We start from the raw sequence: 25206 nt of genomic DNA, 5'->3' as shown, positions 1-25206 counted from the left end.
TTTTCTGTTTTCCTGATTGACAACTTGGTAAACAAACACAGCAAGGCATGAATACACGGCTGCTGCTGTGTGCTGTATCTGGTACATCATTAACAAATAATCTCTACTGAAACATGACTTCACCAGCATATTGTCTGCAAAGATAATTAATCTGTGTAAAACACAATATCTCTACAATGGATGCATCCTTCCAATAAACAAGCTTAATTCTAAAATTACATGCAGAAAGAGTTCTGCTGTAGTAACTAGAAGCTGTAGTATTTGGACACTGTTGCAGGCGACTCTGAAAAACATCAATTATTCACTGCATATCCGTCATGAGTGGCTGAACTCTTTTGGTAGAATACCTTCGTCACAGTATCTGTTATCCTCTGTGCAGGGGGCAGACATTATAATGTTATGACGCCATCTTGTGGTTGGTGTCCTTTAGTGTCAGCTGTTGTCCAAATGGCTTCAGCCAAATAGTAGAGAGCTGAATCAGAGTTGCTGTCTGTACTGTGTAGGAACTTTACTAATCTATGCTTACTATATGTAGATACATGCCAGATATATGCCATACTGTTTCTCCAGTCTAGACATATTTTCTGCATATTTTCACACATGAAAAAGCACATATGAGTCATTCGTTGGATCACCCACTTTCATGTTTTGATAGCGATAAGAATTCAAATCTGTCAGAGGTCACTGGCAAGACGGCACTTGGCAATGTATTTGTCCAAATACTATGTACATTATACTGCATCTACAGCATGTTCTTCTGTAGGCGTGTTTACTTACAAATGAGTATAAATGACACATTCAGACATTGTAAATTCACATTGAGTATTGCTTTTGGTTTAGCCAATTTCATACTGGATAAGTATTTATATTTTCATATAATCTATTCTTGTAGTACTAGCTGAGAGCGATTATCAACTCCAAATACTTTCTTTACTTTTACTCTCTTCCCATCTCATCTCAGGTCCTGACCTGCATGAACTGCTGCTTTAGCTGTTTATCTTAATATGAAAGCATTCAGATGATATGCAAACAAACCTGTTGAGAATGACAGAAGCCGTGACGTATGAAAGATAGCTTTATTGCACAAGGTGTTAGAATGATCTTTTTAGTTTTTGCTTTCTTTTCATAGAAAATGTACTTTTGAACACAAGCAATTGCTATAACAAGCAACTCAAACAAATGTTTGGGATACCCTCAACATTTTTTTTTTTAGTTTTTGATTTTCATACATTTTTTCCTTCAATTTTTCCCTTTTAGCAAGCATGCAATGACTTTTTTGAGGATGAACAAAATACAAAATAATAATAATAAAAAAAAGTAAATAGGACAAATGACGACATCAAAAGACCTTTAAAAAAGAATAAAAATTCAACAAATTAGTATCAAAAACATAAAGGGAAAGAAAAATGTTTTTTTGCCCATTTCAGAAGTAAAATATTTTATTTTTGATACTATTTCAATTTTGAAATTGGGGCATTCAACCCTGATGTGTCCCCTGATTTATTCTGACGAAAATAGCTCTTCATACAAAACTGTGTTTTATGTACAAGACTTAATCTATAAACAACACTGACAAAGGTAGAGATGATGGATCTAGTATGTTTAGGGTAGTGATTTTTTACTTTAATTTATCTGAACAGGGGAAAAGGACAGGAGCCTGAATGCTTCAGGTTTACAGACCGACTCCAGTCCAGTATATACACAATAGTAATTTGTGTGACCAAAAGAGCTACGAGTCCCTGATTTCACTTGGCTGAACTGGTTTTAGCCACAGGCCGCATACCATAGTACTGTTTGACCTCTGGAACCAAAATTTTGACAAAACCCCAAACAAATTATAATGAATATTCCAAATCAAAATGAACAGACCAACAAATAAACCCCTCCCCTAAACAAACAAACAAAGCAAATGGATAAAGAAATATAAACCACAAAACACTATCATGGAGATGCTTCAGAAAGACATTCCAATAGGTTCTTGTGTGAATGTACAATAGCGCAAAATGGAGGGAGATGGAGATAAAGAAAGTGGGACATATACAGTACTTCAGACAGGGCAACAACAAAGATATCAATTTGAGTGAACATTATATAATTTTCAAAACTGAACTCCCTGACATATAACATCTCTCAACATTATATTATTTTACTTCATTCACATCATGACTGGGATTCCTTCAGCTAGTTGTCTTTCTTTCTTTCTTTCTTTGAAGAGCAAAGGTCGGCTGAGTGACATTGAGGCTGACTGAGAAGTTGGTGGGATGATAACTGTCACTGTGTAGTGGTCAGTTTCTGCCGTTCATGCTACAAACAGAGGCTTTAATACTGTATCATAACTCCAGACTGTGACCACTTTGCAGCAGCCATGACACTGATTTCCCTAAAACCAGGAAGGTTAAAATTTATTCACCCAGTCAGCCTGCCTTTTCAGGAAGTGAAATTAAAACTAAGTAGCCTATCTTGCTTTTCCCATCTCGACATAGGGACACTTTCTGTCCGCACACAGAAACACTTTTCTTAGTCGGTCTACATACAGTAGCATACAGAACATCCTGTATATATACTAATCTTTTTTCTTTCTTTAGTCCAACCTTTTTTAAATTTCTTCTTATTTAAATTTCATGATTGAGCGATTGTCTCGTTCTTAAATTTGACATTAAATTGCTGTATATACTACTACACTATTGTAGTACATACAATTTATACTTTGTCATAATTTCACTTAAATGTCAATAATATACCTACATAGAAATATATATGTAAATTCTTTATAATACCAAATATTCTCTATTTGTAATGTGAGAAATTATAGCTGGTTCATTTGGGTTGTCATGATGGTTTGTTTATAAAGTTAGACACTGTTCAGCTGGAGAGAGATGTGTGGAGAACATTACGGAGATATAATTTTTTTTATCCTTCTTGGAAGTGAACCTGAATAATTTCTTTTGGATTAACCGTTAAGAGAAAATCTGCCAATAGCTATTTGGGACTTTAAGAGACACATAGAGGGTGAAAGATACAGTAAGAATAGGGAACTTAACTGGAAGTCCTGCAAATTGACAGTAATACTCAAACTATGGAGGACAGTATGTGTGTGCGTATGAGAGACAGGATGGCCACACAGCTTCATACTGGCTATCGTAGTCCTCATCATCATAAACACAGAGCTTTTAGCTCCTCAATTATAGTCAATATTTCCAAATGACCACAGAATCGATTCCTGTATTTTTTTGCTGTGTGACTCCCACGAGAACTGAGTGGAGCTGAGCACCAGCCGGCTGGAACTGTTAGTTGGAGTTAGTAGTTCTTTTATAGAGTCCCAGGTGAACATGAAAAAGTAAGGTTAGCTGGGTCTCTGTCTGGGAGAACACCTATCCCGAGGAAAATTAGACAGGACGCTGGGCAGTTCACCATTAGTTGGGTTTAAAGAAAGGTGGTTGCATGCCCTTTCTGGCCCAGACTAAAGAGTACCAGAGTGGGGCTGGCTGAGGAGTGGGACAGCAGTGCATGTCTGTGCAAGAGAACGGACTACACCAGTGTGTATGACTTGGAGTAGGCCCCCACACTCTGTTTCTGCAGTCTCCCCAGTGCAGAGGAGCTGCTCTCTAGCAGCGAGTCTCTGGAGCCCCCCACCTTGTTACTGTTGGTGGGGTTGCTGCTCGTGCTGGAAGTGGAAGCTGTTGCTGCAGTGTTGGAGCTGGGCATGGTGAGAGTCCTTTGGGGCAAGGTGGCAGTGCCTGAGCTCGCACCCAAGCTGCCCAGCCCAGAGTGGCCCAGCGTCAGGGCCTGCTGCTTGGCAGGGTCTAGAGTCTTGTGACGGCCCTGGGTGTGATACGCCCTTTGCGTCAGGCTGCGGATAGAGGCTTCCCGCGGTGGCACAGCTGGGCACGGGTCATGCAGCTCCCCTTGCTTGCGGAAGAATGGGTCTGTCTTCATGTAGAGGGGTAGGTTGCAGAATTCACCTGAGAAAGACAAAATAAGAGTCAGGACAAGACCATACAATGTAGTCATTTTGAATTACAAAAGGCATTTTCATCGTGTTGTCATTTCAACTGCTTAAATTAATGATTTACATAAATAAATTTGGCCTAGCTGATGATACAATGATACTGTGTCAATAGGGACTAAGTAGTACGGAGTCTATATTGAACACATGCTTCCTTGTGTAGCTTGAGTCATTCTTGGCTGTTGTTTGTAGGTAATTACTGTGTGATAAAAATAAAAAAGACTTTTTATTTAACTAGGATCATTCATAGTGACAGTGTCATTCCCTGGTCTTAAATGAGGTTTACCTATTTATCTACCGAATTACCAATTCAACCTCACTCTGTATTGGCTTTTGTTTGGTATATATTTCTTTGGCTTCAATTCTAGCATCTTTGTGCTGTTTTGTTAAGGGAAGAAATTGTTTTTTTTCCATTTTAAGTCACTGCAAATATAATGTGTACTTCTGGTTTAGCTGTCTCTGGCTCCATTTTACTCCCTGTTTGTATCAGGGTATCATTGGGTCACAATACAGAGGCAGAAGAAACAAAAATCTGAGGTCTATATTGAGTGTACTACACGTGACTTGAGTGCAAAACACCATAACAATAACCATGTATTATCAAAGGTATTAAAACAAGAAAAAGAAGGAGTTCTCGTCCTTTACTACTTACTTTTGTTAGCGCGGTGGGGAATGGGTACAGCCACATTTTTACCGCGGTCATAGTCCTGCGGTTTGGGTGGTGAGGCAGTGAAGCGGCAGATGCCAGGTTCAGACGGCGTGCTGAGGGAGGTCATGCTGTCTGCAGGGTCATTGGTTCCTGTGGTCATTTGGTCAGAGGAACTGTCGGAGATGAAACACTCTGTAATGGTGAACTTGGCATGCTGCAGGTGCTCCTCCAGCTTGGCGTGCTCATAGGCCCTCGCCAGCTCCTCATAGGTGGAAGAGGCGCTCTCTGTTGATACCATGCTGTTGCGTCCCTTATCTGGAAAAACAGAAATACATAATTTTGGAAACAGTTTCCTTAACTTCTGCTTTTTGTGAATGCAAAGGTTATGCTGTCTAAGATAAGAGCTCATATAAGTCAAATGTTTAGTTTCCTTACATTGGCTTCCATGAGGTTTGATTGATTTCCATCATGCTATGGTGTATTTGTACATATGCCTCTAGATTGTGCTTTCATTTTACTAATTTAAGCTATAGATTGTTCATTCTTTTCCTAAAATACTACTACCCCTTGGTGTAAAAAATAGAAATTGGAAATGTAAATGTACATAGTAGTAGTAGTGTCACTGTGTCAGTGGTACTGGCTGGGGTTTACTCACCTGTGTCTTGGGAGAGGCTGGCGCTGTAGCTGTCACTCTCAGTGGCCGTGATGCCATGAGAGCCCATGGTCCGCCAGTCTGAGGTCAGAGTTCGAGCAGAGGCTGTCGACTGGCTCTGACTTGGTCGGCTCAGGGTCCACTGGCTGGAGTACCTGTTCCTGGAGCTGTGAGCTGATTTTATGCTCTTCCTGGACACAGGATCTGAGAGAGGTCACAGTGATCAGAGAATAGCTTGGTAGTACAGAGACTGTGTATCCATGTATTGATTGTCATTGGTTAACTGTCTTCTCATCTTTATGACTGAAGTGGATGTAAGTGAACACATGAGTCAATAAGCTTTCGCCCGGATTTACCTGCTTAACGTATTTCATGTCTTAATTGACAAGTAAAACAAACTCACTCGTGCCAGGGCGGATGTCTGACATGTCAATCAAAGGCCCTGAATTCTGGATAAGAGCCTGATGGTGAAGAGACACGCCTGTGCAGAAGTTCTGTGGATTCACTGATTGGCTGAACTCAGTGTCTGTCACGGGCACCGCTGCCTTGTCCTCTCCTGTTACAGGTAAGAAATTAGCAAATACAACAGTTATAGAAAAAATAATGTTAATTATCTGATATAGGTTACTAGAAAATGACATGCTTGTGTTTTTGTCAAGTGTAGCCACATGCCTATCTGCTTGATGCCTTCCTTGTCCTCAATGAGCAGCTGAACACGTGGGATGTCAATATGGAGCCTCGGTCCTTGAGGAGGGCCCTTCACAGGAGTGTCTATACTGCGATTGTTCTTGCTGCACACACACATGCACACACACACACACGGAAACAACACATTTAGTCAGACTTACTGTATAAGGTTTTCAAAACATGTAGACCTGTAGACACAGTAGACATACAAGATGTCTCTTACCTGATAAGCATCTCAGCAAGGCTCTTAGCATCTAAAAGGAGACAATATCTTAATTAGATTATAATTGGCTGTAAGGATTATCATTTCAACTTGTCACTCTATGTTACATTAATCCATTACACACAATACCATTGATCTCTCTCTGAGCTCTCACTTTTCCTTTCTCTCACCTCTGAGTCGTTTAAGCCTCTTCTCCTTGCGTTTCTTGCGGATAATGAAAAGCAAAGCAACACCCAGAGTAACCAGGATGACAGGAGAGCCGATGGAAAACAGCTTTTTCACATCATCCCCTTCTCCGCGTGCTGATTTAATGGGAGGGATTGTACCTATGGAGAGTAAAGGGAAGAAAATGAGAGATTTAATACAGAAAAGTCAGTGAGAGAGGTAGAGATGACAGAAGACGGGCTACTGAATCAGTAGTCTATAGGTGACACACTGTATGATACACTTACTGCCATCATAGTCAGTGGTGGCAAACTGGGAACTCTGATTGCCACATCCAGCACTGTTGCAGGCCTTCATTTTCAGCTCATACCAGGTGGCCTCACGCAGCTCACTGAGAAAGAGCTGACTGGTGGAGTTGGCCTTGAGGCTCTGCCAGGCCCAGGTACCTTTGGGCCTAAAGTCCAGCATCAAGTCAGTGATGGGGCAGCCGCCGCTGGTCCAGCCCTGCAGATTGAGACCCGCATGTGTGGAGTTGATGTGGGTGAGCAGCGGCTGATCCTTGTTGAACACCGGCTCTATAGAGAGGACGAGGTCAGAAGGAGGTTAGTAATGCCAACAAAGCAATATTGTACAGCTGCATTTCCTTGTAATGCTTCTCATGTATCACTTTCCCTGATTGCAAACTCTTAGTCACAGGAAAGATTGTCAGAATTTATCGAATTTGTTGCACTTTTGATCCTCTATAATTTCATGTAGAGACTGGGACTTCATCTCATTTCATATCACAGCAGCACAGCTATTTTGAGGCAGCTGTTACTAGTAATGTTAAGTAGTAATTTTCTGGGAGGAAAAAAACACACACATGAATTCTATATATAAAAATGTTTTCACACACTAACATTGACTAATCTTGCGTATTGTGAGGGGGTAGTAGGCAAATTACCTTAAAACAAACATCAAATAGGAGGAAAAAAACAAGCAAGATTTAAAATTCAAGATTTGTCAAATTGGCCATTTAAGGTGAGTTATGTTCAGCAACTACAATTTTTTTAAATGGGGTCCCAGAGTTACAGTCTATCTAACTACCATTCCTCACCTCTGCCATGTGTTTTAGCCTCAATGATCTCACTGATGCGCCCTGAGCCCACGCTGTTCTTGGCAGCCAACTTGACCTTGTACCACGTTCCACAGCGCAGATTGTCCAACCTGAAGGAACGTTCGCTGGAGCTGATGAACACATCCCTCCATTCCTCTGTGTTGTCCACAGAATACTGCAGCACAAATCCTGCAGAATCACACATCACAAGCTTCATGTCAAACACAAGTACTTCGAAACAACTGCTGCAAATCCAAATCATTTAAGACTGTGGAGGATGTTTACTGCTGCTACATCTGTTGGACACCAGGGGGCAACAATCAGCCACAATCAGCTCTAGTTTGCCTACTTCTTACCCAGGAACATTAAGCTCATTGTTTACACTGTTGTGTGCAGCATTAGTACAACTGACAACAGCTGAAGCACACTGAACAGGATCTGTCACGTAAAGTATTATTTTTTATGAGACATCTGCAAGGCGGGCAGGTGTTTCTCTGTTCACAGAAAGTCTTGTATACCTCTGATGGAGCTTCCACCGTTGTCCCCAGGGATCCAAGCCAGGGTGATGGAAGAGGTGGAGGTGGTGGAGACAGTCAGACGGGGCTGGTCAGGAGGAACTGGATGTACAAAAACAGACAGTGACTCACCAACTGAGCAGAAACACCATAAAGCATACACATCCTCTACCAGTCAGTTCCACTCAGATACATCATCCATTTTCTTCTTACCTTGCACCACAAGATTGACTATGATAGTGTCAAAGCCCAGGGTGTTAGTGGCCGTACAGGTGTAGTACCCAGAATCCTCTGCTTTGACTGAACGCAGCACCAGTGTGCCATTGGATAAGATCTGCCGCTGACTGTCGGCTGTCACTGGAATGGCAGAGTCCTCACTGACAAATTACAGACAGTTTACAGATGTTAACACCCTGGAGAAAGTTTTGTTATCTTTACAAGCGCCACTGTCTGTTTGAATGATGTTGACATATAAGTGGTATATGATGAGCCCTGACCTGTCTTTGGTCCATTTAATCGTGGGGGCAGGCTCTCCCACTGAGCTGCAGGGCAGACGCACTTCCTTCATCCAGGGTGTGGTCACTGTGCCCCCAAAGGACAGGATCTTGGCCGGAACTGCACACAATGACATAAAAATATAGAATAATTACAGTGAATCTTTATCACATACTTTGAGACACAGATGATGATACTGTAGATAAACCAAGCCAGAACAAAAAACTGTTTCAGCATCTCTCTCACTAAGTACTTTAGGATGTCTAACTGTCCGTCTGCTGTTTGCTGAATGAGTGGCCCGGTTTGCCTGAGGGGAAAGGCCTTTATTCACTGCAGAGGGAATAAAAAGCTGTAGTGTAGTATTTTAGTGTAGCCCCTTCTTTAACCTCTTAGTTTCAGTCTATCTTTACTCCATAGATCCTCCCCTCTATTGATTTCTCTCCTGCTACCTCTCTCCCCAAGGGTCATTTTACTAGATAGGCCCTGTTCATCACCACATAATTAACAACAGCGTTTCTCGCAACATACCCAGTACTCAATCAATACTACAGCTGTCAATCAATAGCAGGGAGAGCAGACAGAGACAGAAGGAGAGAGAGTGATGAAAGGGATCTGTGCACAGGAGATCATGTGGCCGTTTCATAGCCATTTTTAGAGCGCTCTCCCTCATAACCTTTACAGAAATCTCTTTACCCTTCTCCTCCACTACAGGCTCGCCTGGAGGACTCACCTTTCCCAGCAGGCTCCACTGTGACCTTTGCGCTGATGTTGCCTCGGCCGGCAGTTGTCACGGCTGCAGCCCAGATGTGGTATTGTTTACCACGGCTAAGGTGCGTGATACGGTAGAAGAGCATCTCTGGGTTGGCCTCGTACTCACTGGGCGCCTGGGACGGAGGGCACGCAATGTCATGTTAGCAAACTATGATAACACAGTGACAAGACAAGCTGGGTGGCTGCTCTTGTATTAGAAACCAGACTGAACAAATATTTCAAGTTACACAGCTCAAATGTGTGCTGAAAGAAATACAGTCTCAAATTTAAGTCTTTTAAGTCTTTTCTTGGAAGTGCACATTCAAGACATTTTGACTTATCACAGTAGGAAAAGCACAGGTGTTAATGATAACATTAACGATGGCTCTGCTCTATTCAAGTGTTCTGGTAAGCATGAACAATACCAGGACTCTGGAATTCAGCCATCGATTATTTTATCATTTATACCTGTGCTTTTCCTGTGGTGAATGTCGAAACGTCTTCCATGAAAAAGGCCTGTAGCATCATAACTGTTTGTGAAGCAGTTTCCCCTTTTTGGCGGGAAATTGTTTAGAAACATGTCGGTATCTGGAAACAATGAAGAACTGAAGGAAAACACAAACCTATTCTAGAGGAGCTGGCTTGCAGGTAGACATCAAAAAAGGTGTGTAAAACCGCTCTAACACCGATGTAATATTTTATCTTAAATTCTATAAGTCATCATTTCAGCACATGTTGCCTTTTTAAGGATGAAAGCCAGTTTAATCACTTCAGTGACATATCTAGTGTATAGTACAGGTATTTAAAAATGATAATTCATTTGGTGATAATCATAAACATAGAAATAGAGTAAATAGTGAGTTTCATGAGTTTTTGAATGTTATTTAATTACAGGGATGTATTATTGTATCAATCAACTTTTTTTCTATTTATATATGCAATATACTGTATATATGTACAGAAGTGGTTTTATTTACTTTTGCCTTTTGATAAATGACAGGCCAATTATACATGTATTGTTAATTGAACTTAATTTTTTATATAATATATATTATTTTTAGTTTTGATTATTGATATTTTACATTTATTTTTACACAGTGACCTAAAGGATATTTTTTGACTTTAAACAACGTGAGAGAAACTTGCATTGTTTAAGGTATATTTCTATTATTTTATAGACTTAATCACAGCTTAATTTAAATTCAAGCATCCAGATGTTTTTCTATTTTTTTTATTTATATTCAGTATTTCTCTAGTTTGTATTTGCTGGTTTTTGGATGTTGGAGGCCTTTCTTCATATGGATTATGTTCTGTGTTCATATTATTCGCGCTATAGGTGTCACTCAGATAATCTTTTTAATCGGAAGAGGTCAAGTTGTGCTAAATTGTTGATCAACAGATTTTAAAATAAAATTATTGCATTTCATTTATGAGTGTGTGGCTTTTCACTCCATTCTTTAGTTTCTGGGATAGAGCTAGATTAGAGCAGATTGCTCCACTCCACTGGTGTAAATTAATTTGAAACAAATTAAATTATTTCTATCCATTTAGGCAGATGTAGTCGCTTGGTTACAAAAAAAATAACACTTTGTGCCTCGATACTGGATTAAATGATGTGTTCACATGGATATCTTTCCTACAAACACATCTTTGAAGCGATATTCACACATGCACCTGCAGGCACACAAACACACACATGCCAACGCGTGCTCAAAAACACTGTTTTCTCTCAAGTCAATCCCCGGTTCTATCGCTTTAATCTGCTCATCTCTCAGTGCTCATCTTCAGTTCCTTCACCATTTGCTTTCCCCTCTTTTCCTCTATCCTTTTCTGTCTAGCTCAGTGAAGAGGAGAGGATGGAGGGACAGAGGGAGGGAGGAAGGAGCATATGAGTGTGTGTGTGTGTGTGTGTTTGGGGGCGGGGGGGGGGGGGTGCGTTCGAACATTCCTCCAGCATAGCGGCGGTGTTGTGGTGATCCAGGGAGTGATACAGGGAGATAATGAAAAGACGGACAAAAGCACTCTCATCTCGATGTGACTGATACCCTCCTCTGCTCCTCCCTTCTTCCCTGCCTATCTCTCACTCACTCCCTCTCTTCCTCTCCCCTCATCTCTCTCTTTTTCCCTCATTTCCCCTCGGTCTATCCCTACCTCTAATGGTGTGTCTCTTTCTTTCTCTCAACCTCCTTCTCCCCTCCCTTCCTCTCTCCTCCCTGCCTGTGCTCATTTACATGGCACTCATGTACAGAGAGGGAGGAGTATTTGTGAATAATAAGAAAGTGAGATTCTAGCCTGATATCAGATTTCACTGTGCGCTGGTGTTTGTGTGCACATGATCTAACCACAACTGAAATGCCACACATGCATGTATAAATAGAAAATGTTGAAATGTGATGCCTGTGTGTGTGTATGTATGTGTGAGAGCGTGTGTGTTTCTGATGCGGCAGTGTGCATGTGTGAGCTTGTTCTCTGCCTCATTTGCATATCTACGTCTCATCACGTTGCCAAGACAACCTCATCTGTTCATCTGGGAGGGCAGGAAATAAAGCAATGGTGCAAACACGGTGAAAGAGAGACACAAAAAGATACACACACACACACACACACACACGCACACACGCATACATGCACGGTGTGTTAATAATTGTGGTTACAAATACATTTTTCAATTGGTAGATTTTTATCAAGTTCACAAATGTCTCAATTCTCAATCACCTGGAAGATTTTCTCCTCCACAGAGGAAGGACTTACCGGCTGTCCAGACCCTGGACTGGAGCAGTAGATGGTGTACTTGCGGATAACACCATTTGGTTTGTGAGGAGGTAACCAGGACACAACCACACTACTTGGAGAGGAGGGGACTGCCTTGATGCCAGCCGGTGGACCAGGAACTATAGAAAACACACAGGCACATCAGCACGGCGAGCGTGTATTCTATATGTATATGCTTCTATGTGTGTTTTTGTGTGTGTGTGTGTGTATGCACATGCTGGGTGTTGGATGCCTATTAAAGTGAGCAGGCTTGTTTGCAGATTGCTAGTCTTATCCTGCGCTAAGCCGCTCTGGGAGGACTTGGAGGAAGTCCCTTTGGGTGGTTAGCGGTGACATATGTTCATTCAGACATCGGTCAGCAGTTCTGACTTTGTGACACCCAGCATTCTCTTAACTCTCAAACCCACAAACAGATTAGACAGTGGTGTCTGATCCTCTGTTAGCCACTTCAGCTTGACGCTTTATACTCTGATTATAAGTAATCAAGCTAAAGGCACGAGGAGAGTTTAAAATGGATGCACGATTTACAGAAAAACACATCAGGACACTGGATACATGAAAGGTGAACAATAATGCTTTTGTCACATAGGCCATACAGTAAGGGGCTCACAGTTTCAAGCCTATTCAATCCCCACCATAAATATAACTTGCTCTTGACAGTGGGCCTCATCTGGGGTCTACAGAAGGAGGCTACCGCAGTGTAATACCAAGCCCTCTAAATCCATCCCCCAATTCCTTTTTTTCCTTCATGTGAGGCCCCCTTGATCCAGTCATTCAGCCAGTCCATGCCCTTGGACTACTTCATCCAGCACTTTACATGAGCAGGGATAAAAACAACACAAACTTTGAAAGGATTGATGTGGCGAGGTTTTAAAAGTGGGAGGTGGGGATGAAAGAATGGCGAGAACGATAGGTGCAGTTCCTAGGGGAGTGATGATGGTGGCGGTGGAAGTGGGGAGGGGCAGAGGGGGCAGTCATCATTATCATATCCATGTCAAAGTAGGAGTGGCGGTGTGAGGGTGTGTGAGGGTGTGTGTGTGTGTGTGTGGGGGGGGGAGTTAAGTCCCATCTGGTGCCCAAAATCTGCCCAGGACTCCAGACAGACAGACAGTCTGCTGCACAGCCAGCACGGCCAGCGTGATGATGAGGAAGAGAGGCACAATGGTGCTAAGTAACCAGCCCCATCTTCATGAATGCATTATGGTCTACTGTACTAATCAGAGGTCACAGTAAAGGGCTGATACACTCAACCAAATACACAGAGAGTGAACTAAGTCTAGCAGTCTACTCTACAGTAAACTGGCTCAGAAAAAATACTTTGCTATCACATTGTTATTGTGACTCTTTTTGGCCCTCAATCGGCTGTATTTCCATCTTCAACCCCTGTTACCCCCCAGGCCCCTCCTCCTCACCTCCTCTATAAAGAGACATGGATCTGGCTGTAATCCCGCCTCCAATGGTGTAAGCACAAAATTAATTCTCTCTAATCCAAGTGGAGTTAATCCCTATGCCTATGGCAAGAGGGCTGGTGGAAAGGATGCAGGCCTGGGCTGATGGCTGACTCCTAGATGCTATATGCTGCGAGAGAGCACCCCTCCTCTCCCCCGGTGTCTCCCACCAGCCCTCCCTCAGCCCTGAGCTGTGGACCCAAAGCCTCTTAATTCTCATTAGCACTACTAATGGAGCTTCCCAGCATAAATGAGCTTTTGTCATGGGTTTGAAATACAACCCAGCACCCTTTTTTTTATCTATTCCCCCTCCTATCTCCCTACCGCCTTTACCCTTTACCCTCAAGCTCAATGCATGCTTTCTTCCTTTTGGACTTTTCCACACTTTAACATATTGAGTGAATAAATCAAATGCTGGCATTTTTCCTGTTTGTGTGTTCACTCACGGTCCTCTCGGGTTTGGATATACAGGACGTTGCTGCGGACCCCATCTCCAGCTTGTGTGTAGGCCAGCACCTGAACACTGTAGTTGGTAAATTTCTCCAGCCCTCGCAGCTCCACCTGTTCACGTGTGGTGGTGATATTCTGCATCTCTCCCCACTCTGTGGAGAACAGGAAGGGAAAACTGTTTAAGAGAGGAGTGTATGTTATCTGGTGGACTGACAACACAGAGGGACCCTGTCTCCTACAAAAAAACATTTACATGCTACTAAATTGTTTTGCTAAATATATTTTGGGGAAAATTGTGAAATGTTGTTGATACAGAACTTTGGTGACTAAAGCACTTGATTGAAGGACGGGTTCACAATTTTTCAAGTCTTTCTTGAAACAATAGTCAAGTGCCCATATGAACGCTGGATCAGGTTTTGCTCATTGTAATCATTCCTCTTGTTAATTCTGAAGATCCCCTCATAATGTGCTTAAAGTGTAAAGTGACAAAATACACTCTTCTTGTTTTGAAAAAAATGTATTTAAAAGTTTATCTGAAGATAGTATGCAGCAGTATGTGAGAAGGGAATTTGGCTCTAAAAAGACAGTAACAATATACTATATATTGACTTGATCTAAATAATTTGGGTGGCTGAAGCTTCATATTAGCTTCAAATATTTTTTGAAATACATTTTTGCACGGAAGGAGGCTTGTGAATTTTGTCTCCCATCACTTACATTGAAAGTGAATTAAGAAAGTGTCTCTTAATGTCCAGTATGAGCAGGAAGAATGATTACAACAAAAACAAAATCAGTCACTTTTCATTTGGGCACCTGAGTATTGTTTTAGGACAGACTTTTAAATGCACAATATGTAATTTCTGCTGCCAGGGGTCTCTCATTCAACACAATAACAAAAGACGGAGTTTGATGACGTTGTGAAGTAGCGTGGGATCATGGGAGTTGTTGTCTTCACTGTTAAACAACCAGCCTTTCAACCAGGTTAGGATTCCCTCAGTGTTCATTTTTCAGGGTTTTTTTTTACCAGGAGCTGAATTATCTGCAGAGCTCTCCTCTCCAGAACAAACAGACCCAGGGATTAAAACTTGTAAAAACACTGAATAAAGCATTTCACCTAAAAAATCAGTGTTTCTCTGACGCTGTTCGGCAGATGCAGGACGTCCAGGAGGGGCTCCTTGTGAGCTGAGCTGCTGCTAACGTTTGCTCAGATGGTTTTTCTGACAACTTAAAACCCAGACGTCTGATTACTAAAATCTTTCATCTGGTTAATAGATATACTTAAAAATGACCAAGATCTAAAAAGTTTATCTTAAAAGCATGGCTTAAAACAGGATAAAAGTCAATTTATGCCAGTTTCTGGCGGACAACCAGAACGCGGGCGTATTATCTTGTACACGTGTACTCTTTGGTAGATGCTATTGTGGCGGACAACCACAACGCCGACATATGTGCACAAGATGTTTATCATCGTATACTCTTTGGTAGAGGGGGTATGACGCCATTGAAAAGTGACCAAATAAAACAGACTGTTACTTGAAAATAACAGATTTCTCTGGGTTTGAAAATTGTTGGAAACATTTGGGATAATGTAAGTACACAACTCAACAAAATATATAACATAGGTCTAGTTGTTGTCAGACAAATGAGGAATAATTACATATTATAGCTTTAAGGTTAGGGAAAGATCATACTTTTGTCTCGTGTCACAATTCAGTGCTGAGTTATTCAATGTTTAACCAAGACCACAGTCTGTCTTACTGTCTTACCAAATTCTTCAGTAGCCTAAACATAACCGTAAAACCATTTAATATGGGGAGCTCCTGTGGTTTAAGGTTTAAGATGCTGCCCATGAACCTTAACATATGCAGTTCACATCCGACTGGGGACCTTTGTTGCAATTCTCTGTCTCTCTACTGTCTGTAATGAAGGAATAAAAATGCCCAAAAAATATGCTTGAAAATATAAATCATGCTTTTGTTGCTGTTATCTAGATGTAATTTCCCACAAAACATATTTGCTAAAGCTAATTAGTTAGGACAATAATGAACAACATTTTTGTATTTGCACAGACATAGGAACTGCACACACACACACACACACACAAATCTAACTAAACCTTGCAGAAAGAAACAAGGGCAAACACAGACTAATTCAAAGATACACAGGAACAGGAAGTGCTTTATGAGATAGGTGCTGACACACATTAACACATACTGACTCACAACACTGACAAAGAGGTAGGTGGGTGGGTGGGTTTGGTGAAGTTTAGAATGAGATAGGTGATAATTACTCTGCATTGGCCACTGGGCCTGGCCCCCACAGCACCCACCTCCGTCAGGGAAGAGGGACCAAAACACAACCCGGTAGCCTTTCAGCACACCGTGCAGCGTCAGCCGTGGAGGCTCTGCCCATGTGATCACCGCCTCGTCCGACGTCACCGAGATGGCTCGCACGTTTTGCGGAGGCTCACTGGGCACTGGGGAAAGCAGGGGGCGAGTGTTAGTGCTGCATCGTTCAAATATATGAGTTTTGAGGTTGTTTTAATGATATCTCTGAGGTTATTGCTGTCGATAAGAAGACCTGACTGATCTAGCATGGCGGCTGAAGCACTGAAAATTGATGACTACTCAACACCACAACCCACAGGCAATCTCTGCTGAAATAAATCAGTCAAATAAGCTCAAATTAGCTCTCAATAGCTCCTTGTTCACTGCTAGCTTTTAGAGCACGGAGGAGAGAAGGAGAGGAGGTGTAGAGGGGGGGTTGATGGAGGGGTGGATGAGCACTGAGAGAGAGCAGCATGAATAGTAAAACAGCTACACCTTAAGGGGTTAAAATGCAGATGAGGAGGGCGGGGTGAGCTGAGATGTGGAGGATAAAATCTGAAGGAAGACAATGTTCATCTTTAAGGTAATTGCAGTTGTAGAGGCAGCATCAGACTACCTATCTGGACAATTACCATCACTATTACTGTTACCATGATCAGTGTCTACCATTACTGTCCACACAGACTGGGAGGATGCATATATTTCTGTCTGAAAGAAAGGATCAGCGGTGCAAAAAAAATCTAAGAAATAAAAAGATGGAAAATAGAGGAGGGATGAGTAGGATGAGAAAGAACCAATGGCAGGGAGAGGAAGAGAAAAAAAAGGGGCAGACATTTAGAGAGTAATGGGGTTCCTTGTTCCTCTCTTGCTCTCTACCAGCCTAATGAGGGTGCTAATTAAAGTAGAAAGAATAATGGGGGATGTGCTTCAAATTCATTTCTACCATTTTGTTTGAGCGTTTGTCTGTGTGCATAAGTGTATATATATATATGTATACTAGCTGCTTTAATCTATGTTTAATAGTATAATATATATAATAATATATTCCATCCCGTTTGTGCATTTACCCTTCTTTTTGACAAATTAAAGAGATATGCTGTATGGATTTTTTCATTTCTGTCTCTCTCTCATGTCCTCCCACATTCTCTCCTACACTGAGTCCGACAGCCTGCACTCTCAGTAGTGTCTACAGTCCTTTCCCTTCATCTTGCCATCTACTTCTTCTCTCCCAGCTTTCTTACCATCTTCCAGTGTGGTAGCGTTGATCTCAGTACTGGATGGGCCGGTCCCAGCTCTGTTAAAGGCCTGGACCACAACCCCGTACTGGGCAAACTTCTTTAGGTTGTCCAAGGTGTACACTTCACTGTCCCCCGTAGCTTTCATCTCCACTATGCTGTACTGGCCGTTGCTGCCTGGACCGTTCTCTCTGTAACCAATCTGGTAGCCTCGGATCACCCCGTTCTGCAGCTCCTTCTTAGGAGCCTGAAAGAAATATGGTGATAATATTAAGCTACATGTCAATCTTCATCCCTGTTTAGCTGCATTAAAAACTGTGCAACATTATAACTGGTGAGTTATTGTTTTGGAATTTGGCAGTAATTTGTTAAAAATGTTGAAAAGAAGAAGAGGAAGAATGAAAATGCAAGATTTTATTGCATTTTATATTTATTCTGGATAATCTGAGCTCCTATTACTGTAATTGATGTAACTGATCTCCACAGATGCATATTTGTTAACTCAGAGTACTTTGGCCTAGTGCGTCAGGTTACACAAGGAAGTAGAAGTGACTCAATTTTTGTCATTTTTAAAAAAAACATATTAAGCAGTTTTATCTATGTTCCTGTAATGTTCCTGTTCCTCATAGAGCATTAATAACAGCACAAACATCAAACATTTGCAGTGCTAGCCCTTTCTTCTTGCTTGGGAACATCACTATTAAAAATTAAGACCGTCACTATGTTATGTATTCATAAATTGAATGTTGCCAAAACAAAAAAAAATATGTAGGTTAATCACAGTTAGCATGCTAACCAATCAGTGATTTTCACGGTGACTCAGCTAATCAGAATAAGCATATATAGTAAGACACATGGTAGTAAAGTGATAACAGTAGTGAGTTTACCCTCCATGTAACCCGTATGCTCTGAGATGTCATCGGCTGAAGGATTACTTCCATCGGCGGCCCGTCAGGCGCTGTTGATGGAAGATGTCAAATAAAGTGTTACCGTCAAAATTCATAGCCCTGCTCCATACGGAGAAGTGAGAAAGACACTCACAGGATCATTAGAGGAGTGAACAATCACTTACGTGCTTCCTCAGTACTGATTGTGAGCTCTTTGCTGGGAAGGCTACGGCCAATCTTGTTGTAAGAGTACATGCGGATGCTATAAACACAGGCCGGGTGCAACTCTACAATGTTGGCCTGGTTGTTGGTGGGCGAGATGTTCCTGGTGGTGTACATGTGATCCCAGGAGTCTGTTGGATGTGAAGAGATTTGTAAGACATGTATCTTAAAAATCTGACATGCAGACTTAAGTTTTGAAAACCTACCTGACTTGTTCTTGTATTCGATGTCATAGCTGGTGATGATGCTGTTTCCATCAAACCTTTGGATCCAGCGAAGGTTCATGCTCCTGTCCTTCACCTCCCTCACTTCCAGCTCAGGGGGATCCGGTGGTTCTGTGTGCGTGAGAGAGAGAAATTGGTGAGAGCTTTTCACTAACTGAGGACGTTCACTAAGATTTTCCCATTGGACTGTACAGTTTGTGGTAGAAATACTGTACCCTGCACAGTGAGTTGGATGAGCCCTCGACCCTCTCCGTAGGAGTTGATGGCATGGCAGGAGAAGAAGACAGAATCTCCTCGCTCGGCTGGGTTCAGCTGTGAGCATCAACACAAACAGGCAAAAGTTACAATGTGCCAAAAAATATACAGAAAATTCACAACAGACCTCAGCAGTAACATATATCACAAAAATCATATTTAAACTAAAACTGAGCATTAAATCCTGAATCTGTGAGGTCAGATAATTTCACTTCTTTCTGATAGAATATACTTAAACTAATACTTCATTAGGAAGTTGCTACAAAGAATAAGTCGACATTTTTGGACATACATTCATTTTCTTGCTGAGAGTTGGATGAGAAGATCAATACCACATATTTATCCTATAAATATAAGGCTACAGCCAGCTGTTGTTGGTTAGCTTAGTTTAGCATAAAAACTGGAAACAAGGGGAAATGGCTTGCCTGGCTCTGTCCAAAGGTGAAAAAAATCAAAAGCGTGCTAAACAAACAAGATGTTTGTTAATTAGTGAGCTTTATAAGAGCTGGTAAGACAGTGCCGGGGTTGCTGTTTCCAGTCTTTTGCTAAACTAAGCTAATGACTGTGACTGTTGCCTTCAGCCTTATATTAACTCGACATATATGAGAGTGGTATTGATCTGATCTAACTCTCAGCAAGAAATCGAATAAGTGTATTTCCCAAAATGTCAAACTATTCCTTTCAGAGCTGAGAGAGTTTATAGCATTATTGACTTAATTTGCCTTCTACTGCTTTACTTTTTTATTTCACAAGACACTTGTGGACAAACACAAGCCAACACTGTATTTTACAGAAATAAAATTAACTGTTCATTAGACTAAATAACTAAACTTTTTTGCCAGATAATTTATTTACATTACTCTTTGCTCTGTATTCTGTTTGCAGCATTAAACAATCCCTCTCAGTTTTGGTGTATTCTGCTGAGTTTAAATGTCTGCTCTGTATCTGACCTTCAGGGTAGAGATGACTTCGTCCCCCTTCTTGTTGATGGTGATGGAGTAACGGGGGTTTCTCTCAGCGTCGATGACGGTGTCCCCTCTCTCCCAGCGGATAATGATGGGCTGCTCGCCCCGCGCTGTGCAGTTCAGCTCCTTGGTCTGGCCCTTCCTTGCCATGGTGGTGTTGGGGTGGCTGGTGATCATGGCAGGAACTGAGAAAAAATCACAGACACATGTCAGTGTGACCAATAGTATTATATGGGGTAATGAAACGAGGGAACAGAGATGTGGTATTGGAAACCGAGGATATATTACAGATGTATATCTCTATTTCTGCCCTTCGTTCTCCATTTTCATTTCACGCTTCAAGCCCCGCTGGCCCTCTTGCACTACCTCCTCCCTGTCTGCCTTCTTCCTCTCTTCTTTCCATACTCCTGCTTCTATTCCTCCGTTCCTCAGACATAGATTATTGATTGTAGGGGTTCCTGAGGTTTTGTTTTCATCACTAATTCATCAGCCCTTTTTCCCCGCCAAACATTCAGGAGCACATAGACCGGCAGCCGGAACACATCAATCAATAGCAAAGATACCCCCAGTTAAGGATATACAGGACAGAGACAAGGTTTTGTTAGGTTCAGTACAGGCCGCACTAGCCTGGGGCAAAAGTGCATCTAAGAAGAGTTGATTCCCCACCAAACAGCTCAGGCTTGTCTCTGTATACAGTACGTGCAATCCTGGAGATGTGGTTATGAAAGGAAATGTGCTCAAGCCAGAGAGAGAATGATTGACACTTACTCTTGACAGTGAGGATCATGCTCTTACTGATGTCTGAGCCCACTCCATTGGAGGCCTGACAAAGGTAGTACCCGCGGTCGTCCTCAAGCACATGACGGATGAGCAGAGAGCCGTTTGACATGATCTGGATACGGCCAGTTAGAGGGACCGGATGATACTGCTGAGGGTTTCCCACACCTACATGGCACAACACAAAGCAAATGCATGTTACTGCCTTCATTTTTCCTTGTTTATGTGACCTTGATATTGTGATGTTGCTGGGATGTGATGATTTTACCTTTGGCATGTTTCCACATGACTTTTGGAGGTGGGTAACCCTCAACAGAGCAGTTGAGAACGCCAGCTTTGCCATAGATACAATCCTGGTTGTTGGGCTGCACCACAAAACGTGGTGGCACTGAGACAAAAAGTTGCGATTAACTTAAATGAAAGAAAATCTTACATTAAAATGGGAATGTTCTTAAAATAACAATTCAATACAATTCTATGCTCCCTCTGCACATTAGCTATCACATCACATCTGACCTAATTCATCATCATGTCATTCTCCGTTCGCTCAATCCCTCACCAGTAACAATCAACTGCCTTTCCCAGCTGACGGTGGCAGCGGCGTTGCTGGCGATGCAGGTGTAGTTTCCGTTATGCTTCAGTGTCACCTTGGAGATTTGCAGGGAGCTCATGAACTCTTTGGTCTCTATTGCGACGCCAGAGGCGGAGCCTGGCACGATGAGCTGGCCGTCTTTGTGCCAGGTGATGCGTATGGGCATGTCCCCGGATGACACCACACAGGCGATGTACATGAGCTTCCCCACTGAGGTAGAGGGGATATCGAAGGGCTGGATGAGGGGCGGCACTGGGGGAGAGAGGAAGATTGACGAGAGTCAGTGGAATAAAGGCAGCGATAGACGTAGAAGAGTGGCAGTGTGGCCATCTGGAGCAATGCTGAGAGAGAGAGAAGGTCATTGGCCAGTGGGCCCCCCCTCCCCTTCAACCCCCATCTCCTGCAGCCCATAATAGCTGCTCTGGTTAGAGTCCAATTGGCAGGAGGAAGTCATTCCGTTGCCATAGTAATGGAGGTTGGGGTGGGGGTACTACAGCTGAGACATCTGGGGGATTTAATCTAGGCTTCATTATTATTCATCTAATTAAATCAGAGACACACACGCAGGCACATGCACACACCCTTAAACACCTCTGCAGCTGCCCTGCTACCATCGTTACCCCACTCACAGACAAAACAAAATGACACAAACTGAGACATGAATCTATCCTAAAACACACAAATCTACCTGTGTCATACAGCATTACTGTGGAGCTCCACTGCACAAGTTTGAACATGAACATTGCTGCTAATGGCAGTGACCAGGTATTCTGATATCCAGAGATATTTTTTTGCTAGAATGCTAATACTAACATCTGTTACTCCACACATCAAGGTTGTTTTTTTACCAACCTGACCAGTCAAAGAACAAACTTTTGGTGATGTCAGCTTTCTTTAGATATATTGCTTTCTCACTACTGTTTGAGACATTTTGTGGATACAGTGATGTGTGCAAATGCCCATAGTATGCAGGAAAACGTCTTTTGGGAAAATAGTGTGAAGGTACAGCAGTGTCACTCTATCTCTATTGTAGCCTCACTTTCGGTGTATTTTTCCCTAAAAACATTTCCCAGTGCAGTTTTATCCATTTGAATCCATTCCTCTCTTCTTCTTACCTTTGACAGTGACATGGACAGTCTGGTTGATTGACACCTGGGGCTGGATCAGAACGCTACACAGGTAGGTGCCCTCGTCCGCGCCCTTCTGCACGTCCGTCAGCCGCAGGGTGCCGTTCTCAAACACCACTTGACGATGATTATCAGGCAGCTGCATGCCGTCCTTCAGCCACTTGATGGAGTAATACGGGTAGCCAATCACACGGCATGTTATGTAGGTGTTCCTGCCCGCCACTGCGGTGATGTCCCGCATGGGTCTGATTCGGGGCGGACCTGGAGACACAGGGAAGAGAGGGAGGGGATGGAGGGAGGAGGCCGAGAGAGACACAGAGGTCGGAGAGAGGGGCAGATGAGGTGAAGGAGGTCATGGCAGAGCAAGGGAGCAGCCACGGAGACAGGAGGTGAAGAGATAATGGTTGAGGGATAGAGTGATTGGGGCAAGTTGAGAGGTGGGGAGGGAGGTTAGTTATGCTCCCTTTGCTAAAATCTGATTGAGGATATGTGTTGATTTTTCACCTACTCATATATTCTGTGTATCTAAATGATTGTGTGTATTTCTGAATTACTCTCAGATATATAGAAAGATAGATAGATAGATAAATGCATGTACTGTGAGTGTGTGTCAAATGCAAAGTGATCTATGCCTCTCACTATCCCTCATGTGTTTGTATAGAGTCAGGTGTAGAGTGCATTTATATTGAAAAGCAGACAGGCACCTCTTACGTTTATGCGCGCTTGGTACTCGGCGCTACCGGCCGAGTTGCGTGCGACGCAACGATACACTCCTCCATCTCGAATGAGCGGGCTGCTGACATTGACGTGTGACACGGTCAGGCCGTCAGACAGGGTGTACTGGCTGGTCTTGTAGGTGGAGTCTCGCACAACAGGCTCATCGTCCAGCGTCCAGGTGATGGAGGGGGGCGGGGCTCCTTTGGCCGCACACATGAGGGAAAAAGGCTCGCCGGGGTTCACCACCCGCTCGCTGAAGGAAGACACGATACGAGGAGTACCATCTGAGTGGAGAAACAGAGAGAAAGAGACAAAATAGAAAATGACATAGTGAGACGATCTGGAAATCAGCAAGTTCAACAACGGGGGTTAAAATCTGCTTATGCTGATGGTTTTGTGTATTTATTAGATGACACACAACCCAGCAGTGTCTTATTTATGGATGTATCAATGACATTTGTAATGGCAAACAATTTATGCACCGATATTCAAATGAAGAATTCAACAGTAAACGTAGAAGCTATAAATTTTAAGACTGTGGTTTCCTGTTACAGTGTTGTAATAAAATGCCTGCTGCATCCCTGTTTATACAGCATCTGTTCTTGTTTACTTCTCTGACAGTCTCTGTCCACATACCCTCTAGCAGAATAATGGAAAAGTCCTGAGCAGTGTGGCCCTTGCGGGAAGCGAAGCACTGGTAGGCCCCAGAGTGGAACTTCTGTGCCGCGGTGATCTGCAGCGTGTCATTGTGTTGTCCCTGGATGGAGATGTGCTGGTCTGGGACGATGGGCTCTGTGTTCCTGTACCAGGTGATGGTGTATTCTGGAGAGCCCTCCACAGTGCAGGTGAAGAACAATGTGCTGCTGATGCCAGTTTTCAGATTCTTAGGGGACAAGGTCACTCGGAGCGGATCTGAGAGAAGGAAGCACGAGGTCGGAAAACATGTTACAAAAATGTTAAAACATACATTTTCTTACTTTTGGTTTAGGCATTTCCTGTTTTATGTTTCACTGTAAAGCAATTTGTATCTAAAAAACTACATGTAATTTTTTATTCTTATAATATTACTTTTGTTTTTTTATCATATAAAGTATGTGTTGCTTAAAAACTACTCTTTATTTTCTATTTGGTATTGTTTAAACTTGATGTCCACAAGTTTTTAAAGGGTTTTCTGTTATAAATGCAAGGATTATAAAATGTTATGGTACCACTGTACAATCAATTATAAAAATACACCCTTTAATTAGTTGTTATTGATCAATTTATTAGTGGTTATTAATGCTTCACAGAATGATCATCCATTAGGTAAAAATATATTTTAGGTTGCCAGTTTTTGAGTAAACATTTGTTCTCTACTTCCTGTTCCTGTCTTGTAAGAGTTTATTATTCTTGCAAAACATGAATGATTTATTGATTAATTTATAAACAAATTATAAATCTTTTACTGGTACGCCTTGTAATGTGATACCAATTTTCTCATCTCTTAAATGACTGTAAAATAATTCAACTGGATTCAAAACATGACACCTGGATTCATGTAGACAGCAGGCGTTTACATTCACAGAGACAGGGAGAAGGAGAGAGAGCACAATCAGTGGTGGTGACTCAATCATTTCGACGCACTCATTAAAAAAGCAGCTGGAGATATCTCTTCACATCTCTGTCCACTTGTGTGTGTAAGTGTGTCTGTGTGTGTGTGTTTTTGTGTGTGAGAGAGAGAGCGTGTGTATGTACGTGTGTGTGTGTGTGTGCAAATGTCAGTGAGCAATAAGGCAGCTGGTGGTGTGTGCTGGGGGGCATTGCTGTGCCTCCCAACCCCCCCCTCACCCTGTCACAGTCACAGAGTGTGCTGCCATGATGTGCCCACTGGCAAAGCGTACCAACTCTCCATTCTCTCCCTCTGTCTCGCCTTCTCCCGCTCTTTGTTTCTTTGTATACTTTACACAATGTATATTTATCTCCGCCTCTCT

General features: G+C 42.4%; 1 protein-coding gene across 3 annotated transcripts in view; it reads right to left on the bottom strand.

Annotated features, from left to right (window-relative positions):
- Nucleotides 1-1057: 1057 nt before the first annotated feature.
- The window catches only part of LOC122994924 (Down syndrome cell adhesion molecule-like protein 1 homolog), a 54061-nt gene continuing 29912 nt past the window's right edge, over nt 1058-25206 (bottom strand). Inside the window, exons 6-33 of one of the 3 annotated variants that reach the window (XM_044369717.1) lie at nt 23873-24148; nt 23224-23520; nt 22508-22780; nt 21360-21644; nt 21069-21188; nt 20792-20968; nt 20009-20208; nt 19019-19115; nt 18786-18914; nt 18543-18710; nt 18358-18428; nt 17477-17717; nt 16238-16384; nt 13905-14060; nt 11990-12129; nt 9219-9372; nt 8491-8608; nt 8207-8370; nt 7997-8095; nt 7479-7667; nt 6670-6957; nt 6388-6543; nt 6218-6248; nt 5980-6098; nt 5711-5863; nt 5311-5511; nt 4659-4970; nt 1058-3962 (exon numbers count right to left, since the gene is read on the bottom strand). In XM_044369717.1, coding sequence (XP_044225652.1) covers nt 3529-3962; nt 4659-4970; nt 5311-5511; nt 5711-5863; nt 5980-6098; nt 6218-6248; nt 6388-6543; nt 6670-6957; nt 7479-7667; nt 7997-8095; nt 8207-8370; nt 8491-8608; nt 9219-9372; nt 11990-12129; nt 13905-14060; nt 16238-16384; nt 17477-17717; nt 18358-18428; nt 18543-18710; nt 18786-18914; nt 19019-19115; nt 20009-20208; nt 20792-20968; nt 21069-21188; nt 21360-21644; nt 22508-22780; nt 23224-23520; nt 23873-24148 — 5195 coding nt within the window. In that variant the 3' untranslated portion in view covers nt 1058-3528. Of the gene's footprint in view, nt 3963-4658; nt 4971-5310; nt 5512-5710; nt 5864-5979; nt 6099-6217; nt 6249-6387; nt 6544-6669; nt 6958-7478; nt 7668-7996; nt 8096-8206; nt 8371-8490; nt 8609-9218; nt 9373-11989; nt 12130-13904; nt 14061-16198; nt 16385-17476; nt 17718-18357; nt 18429-18542; nt 18711-18785; nt 18915-19018; nt 19116-20008; nt 20209-20791; nt 20969-21068; nt 21189-21359; nt 21645-22507; nt 22781-23223; nt 23521-23872; nt 24149-25206 lie in introns of those variants that run through there. The other 2 variants (XM_044369719.1, XM_044369720.1) reach the window with 2 other exon arrangements.

The sequence above is a fragment of the Thunnus albacares genome, chromosome 13, assembly GCF_914725855.1.
Source record: "Thunnus albacares chromosome 13, fThuAlb1.1, whole genome shotgun sequence".
NCBI classification, from domain to species: domain Eukaryota; kingdom Metazoa; phylum Chordata; class Actinopteri; order Scombriformes; family Scombridae; genus Thunnus; species Thunnus albacares.
The sequence above is the reverse complement of the archived record's forward strand: the minus strand, read 5'-3'. Positions and strand labels throughout refer to the sequence as shown.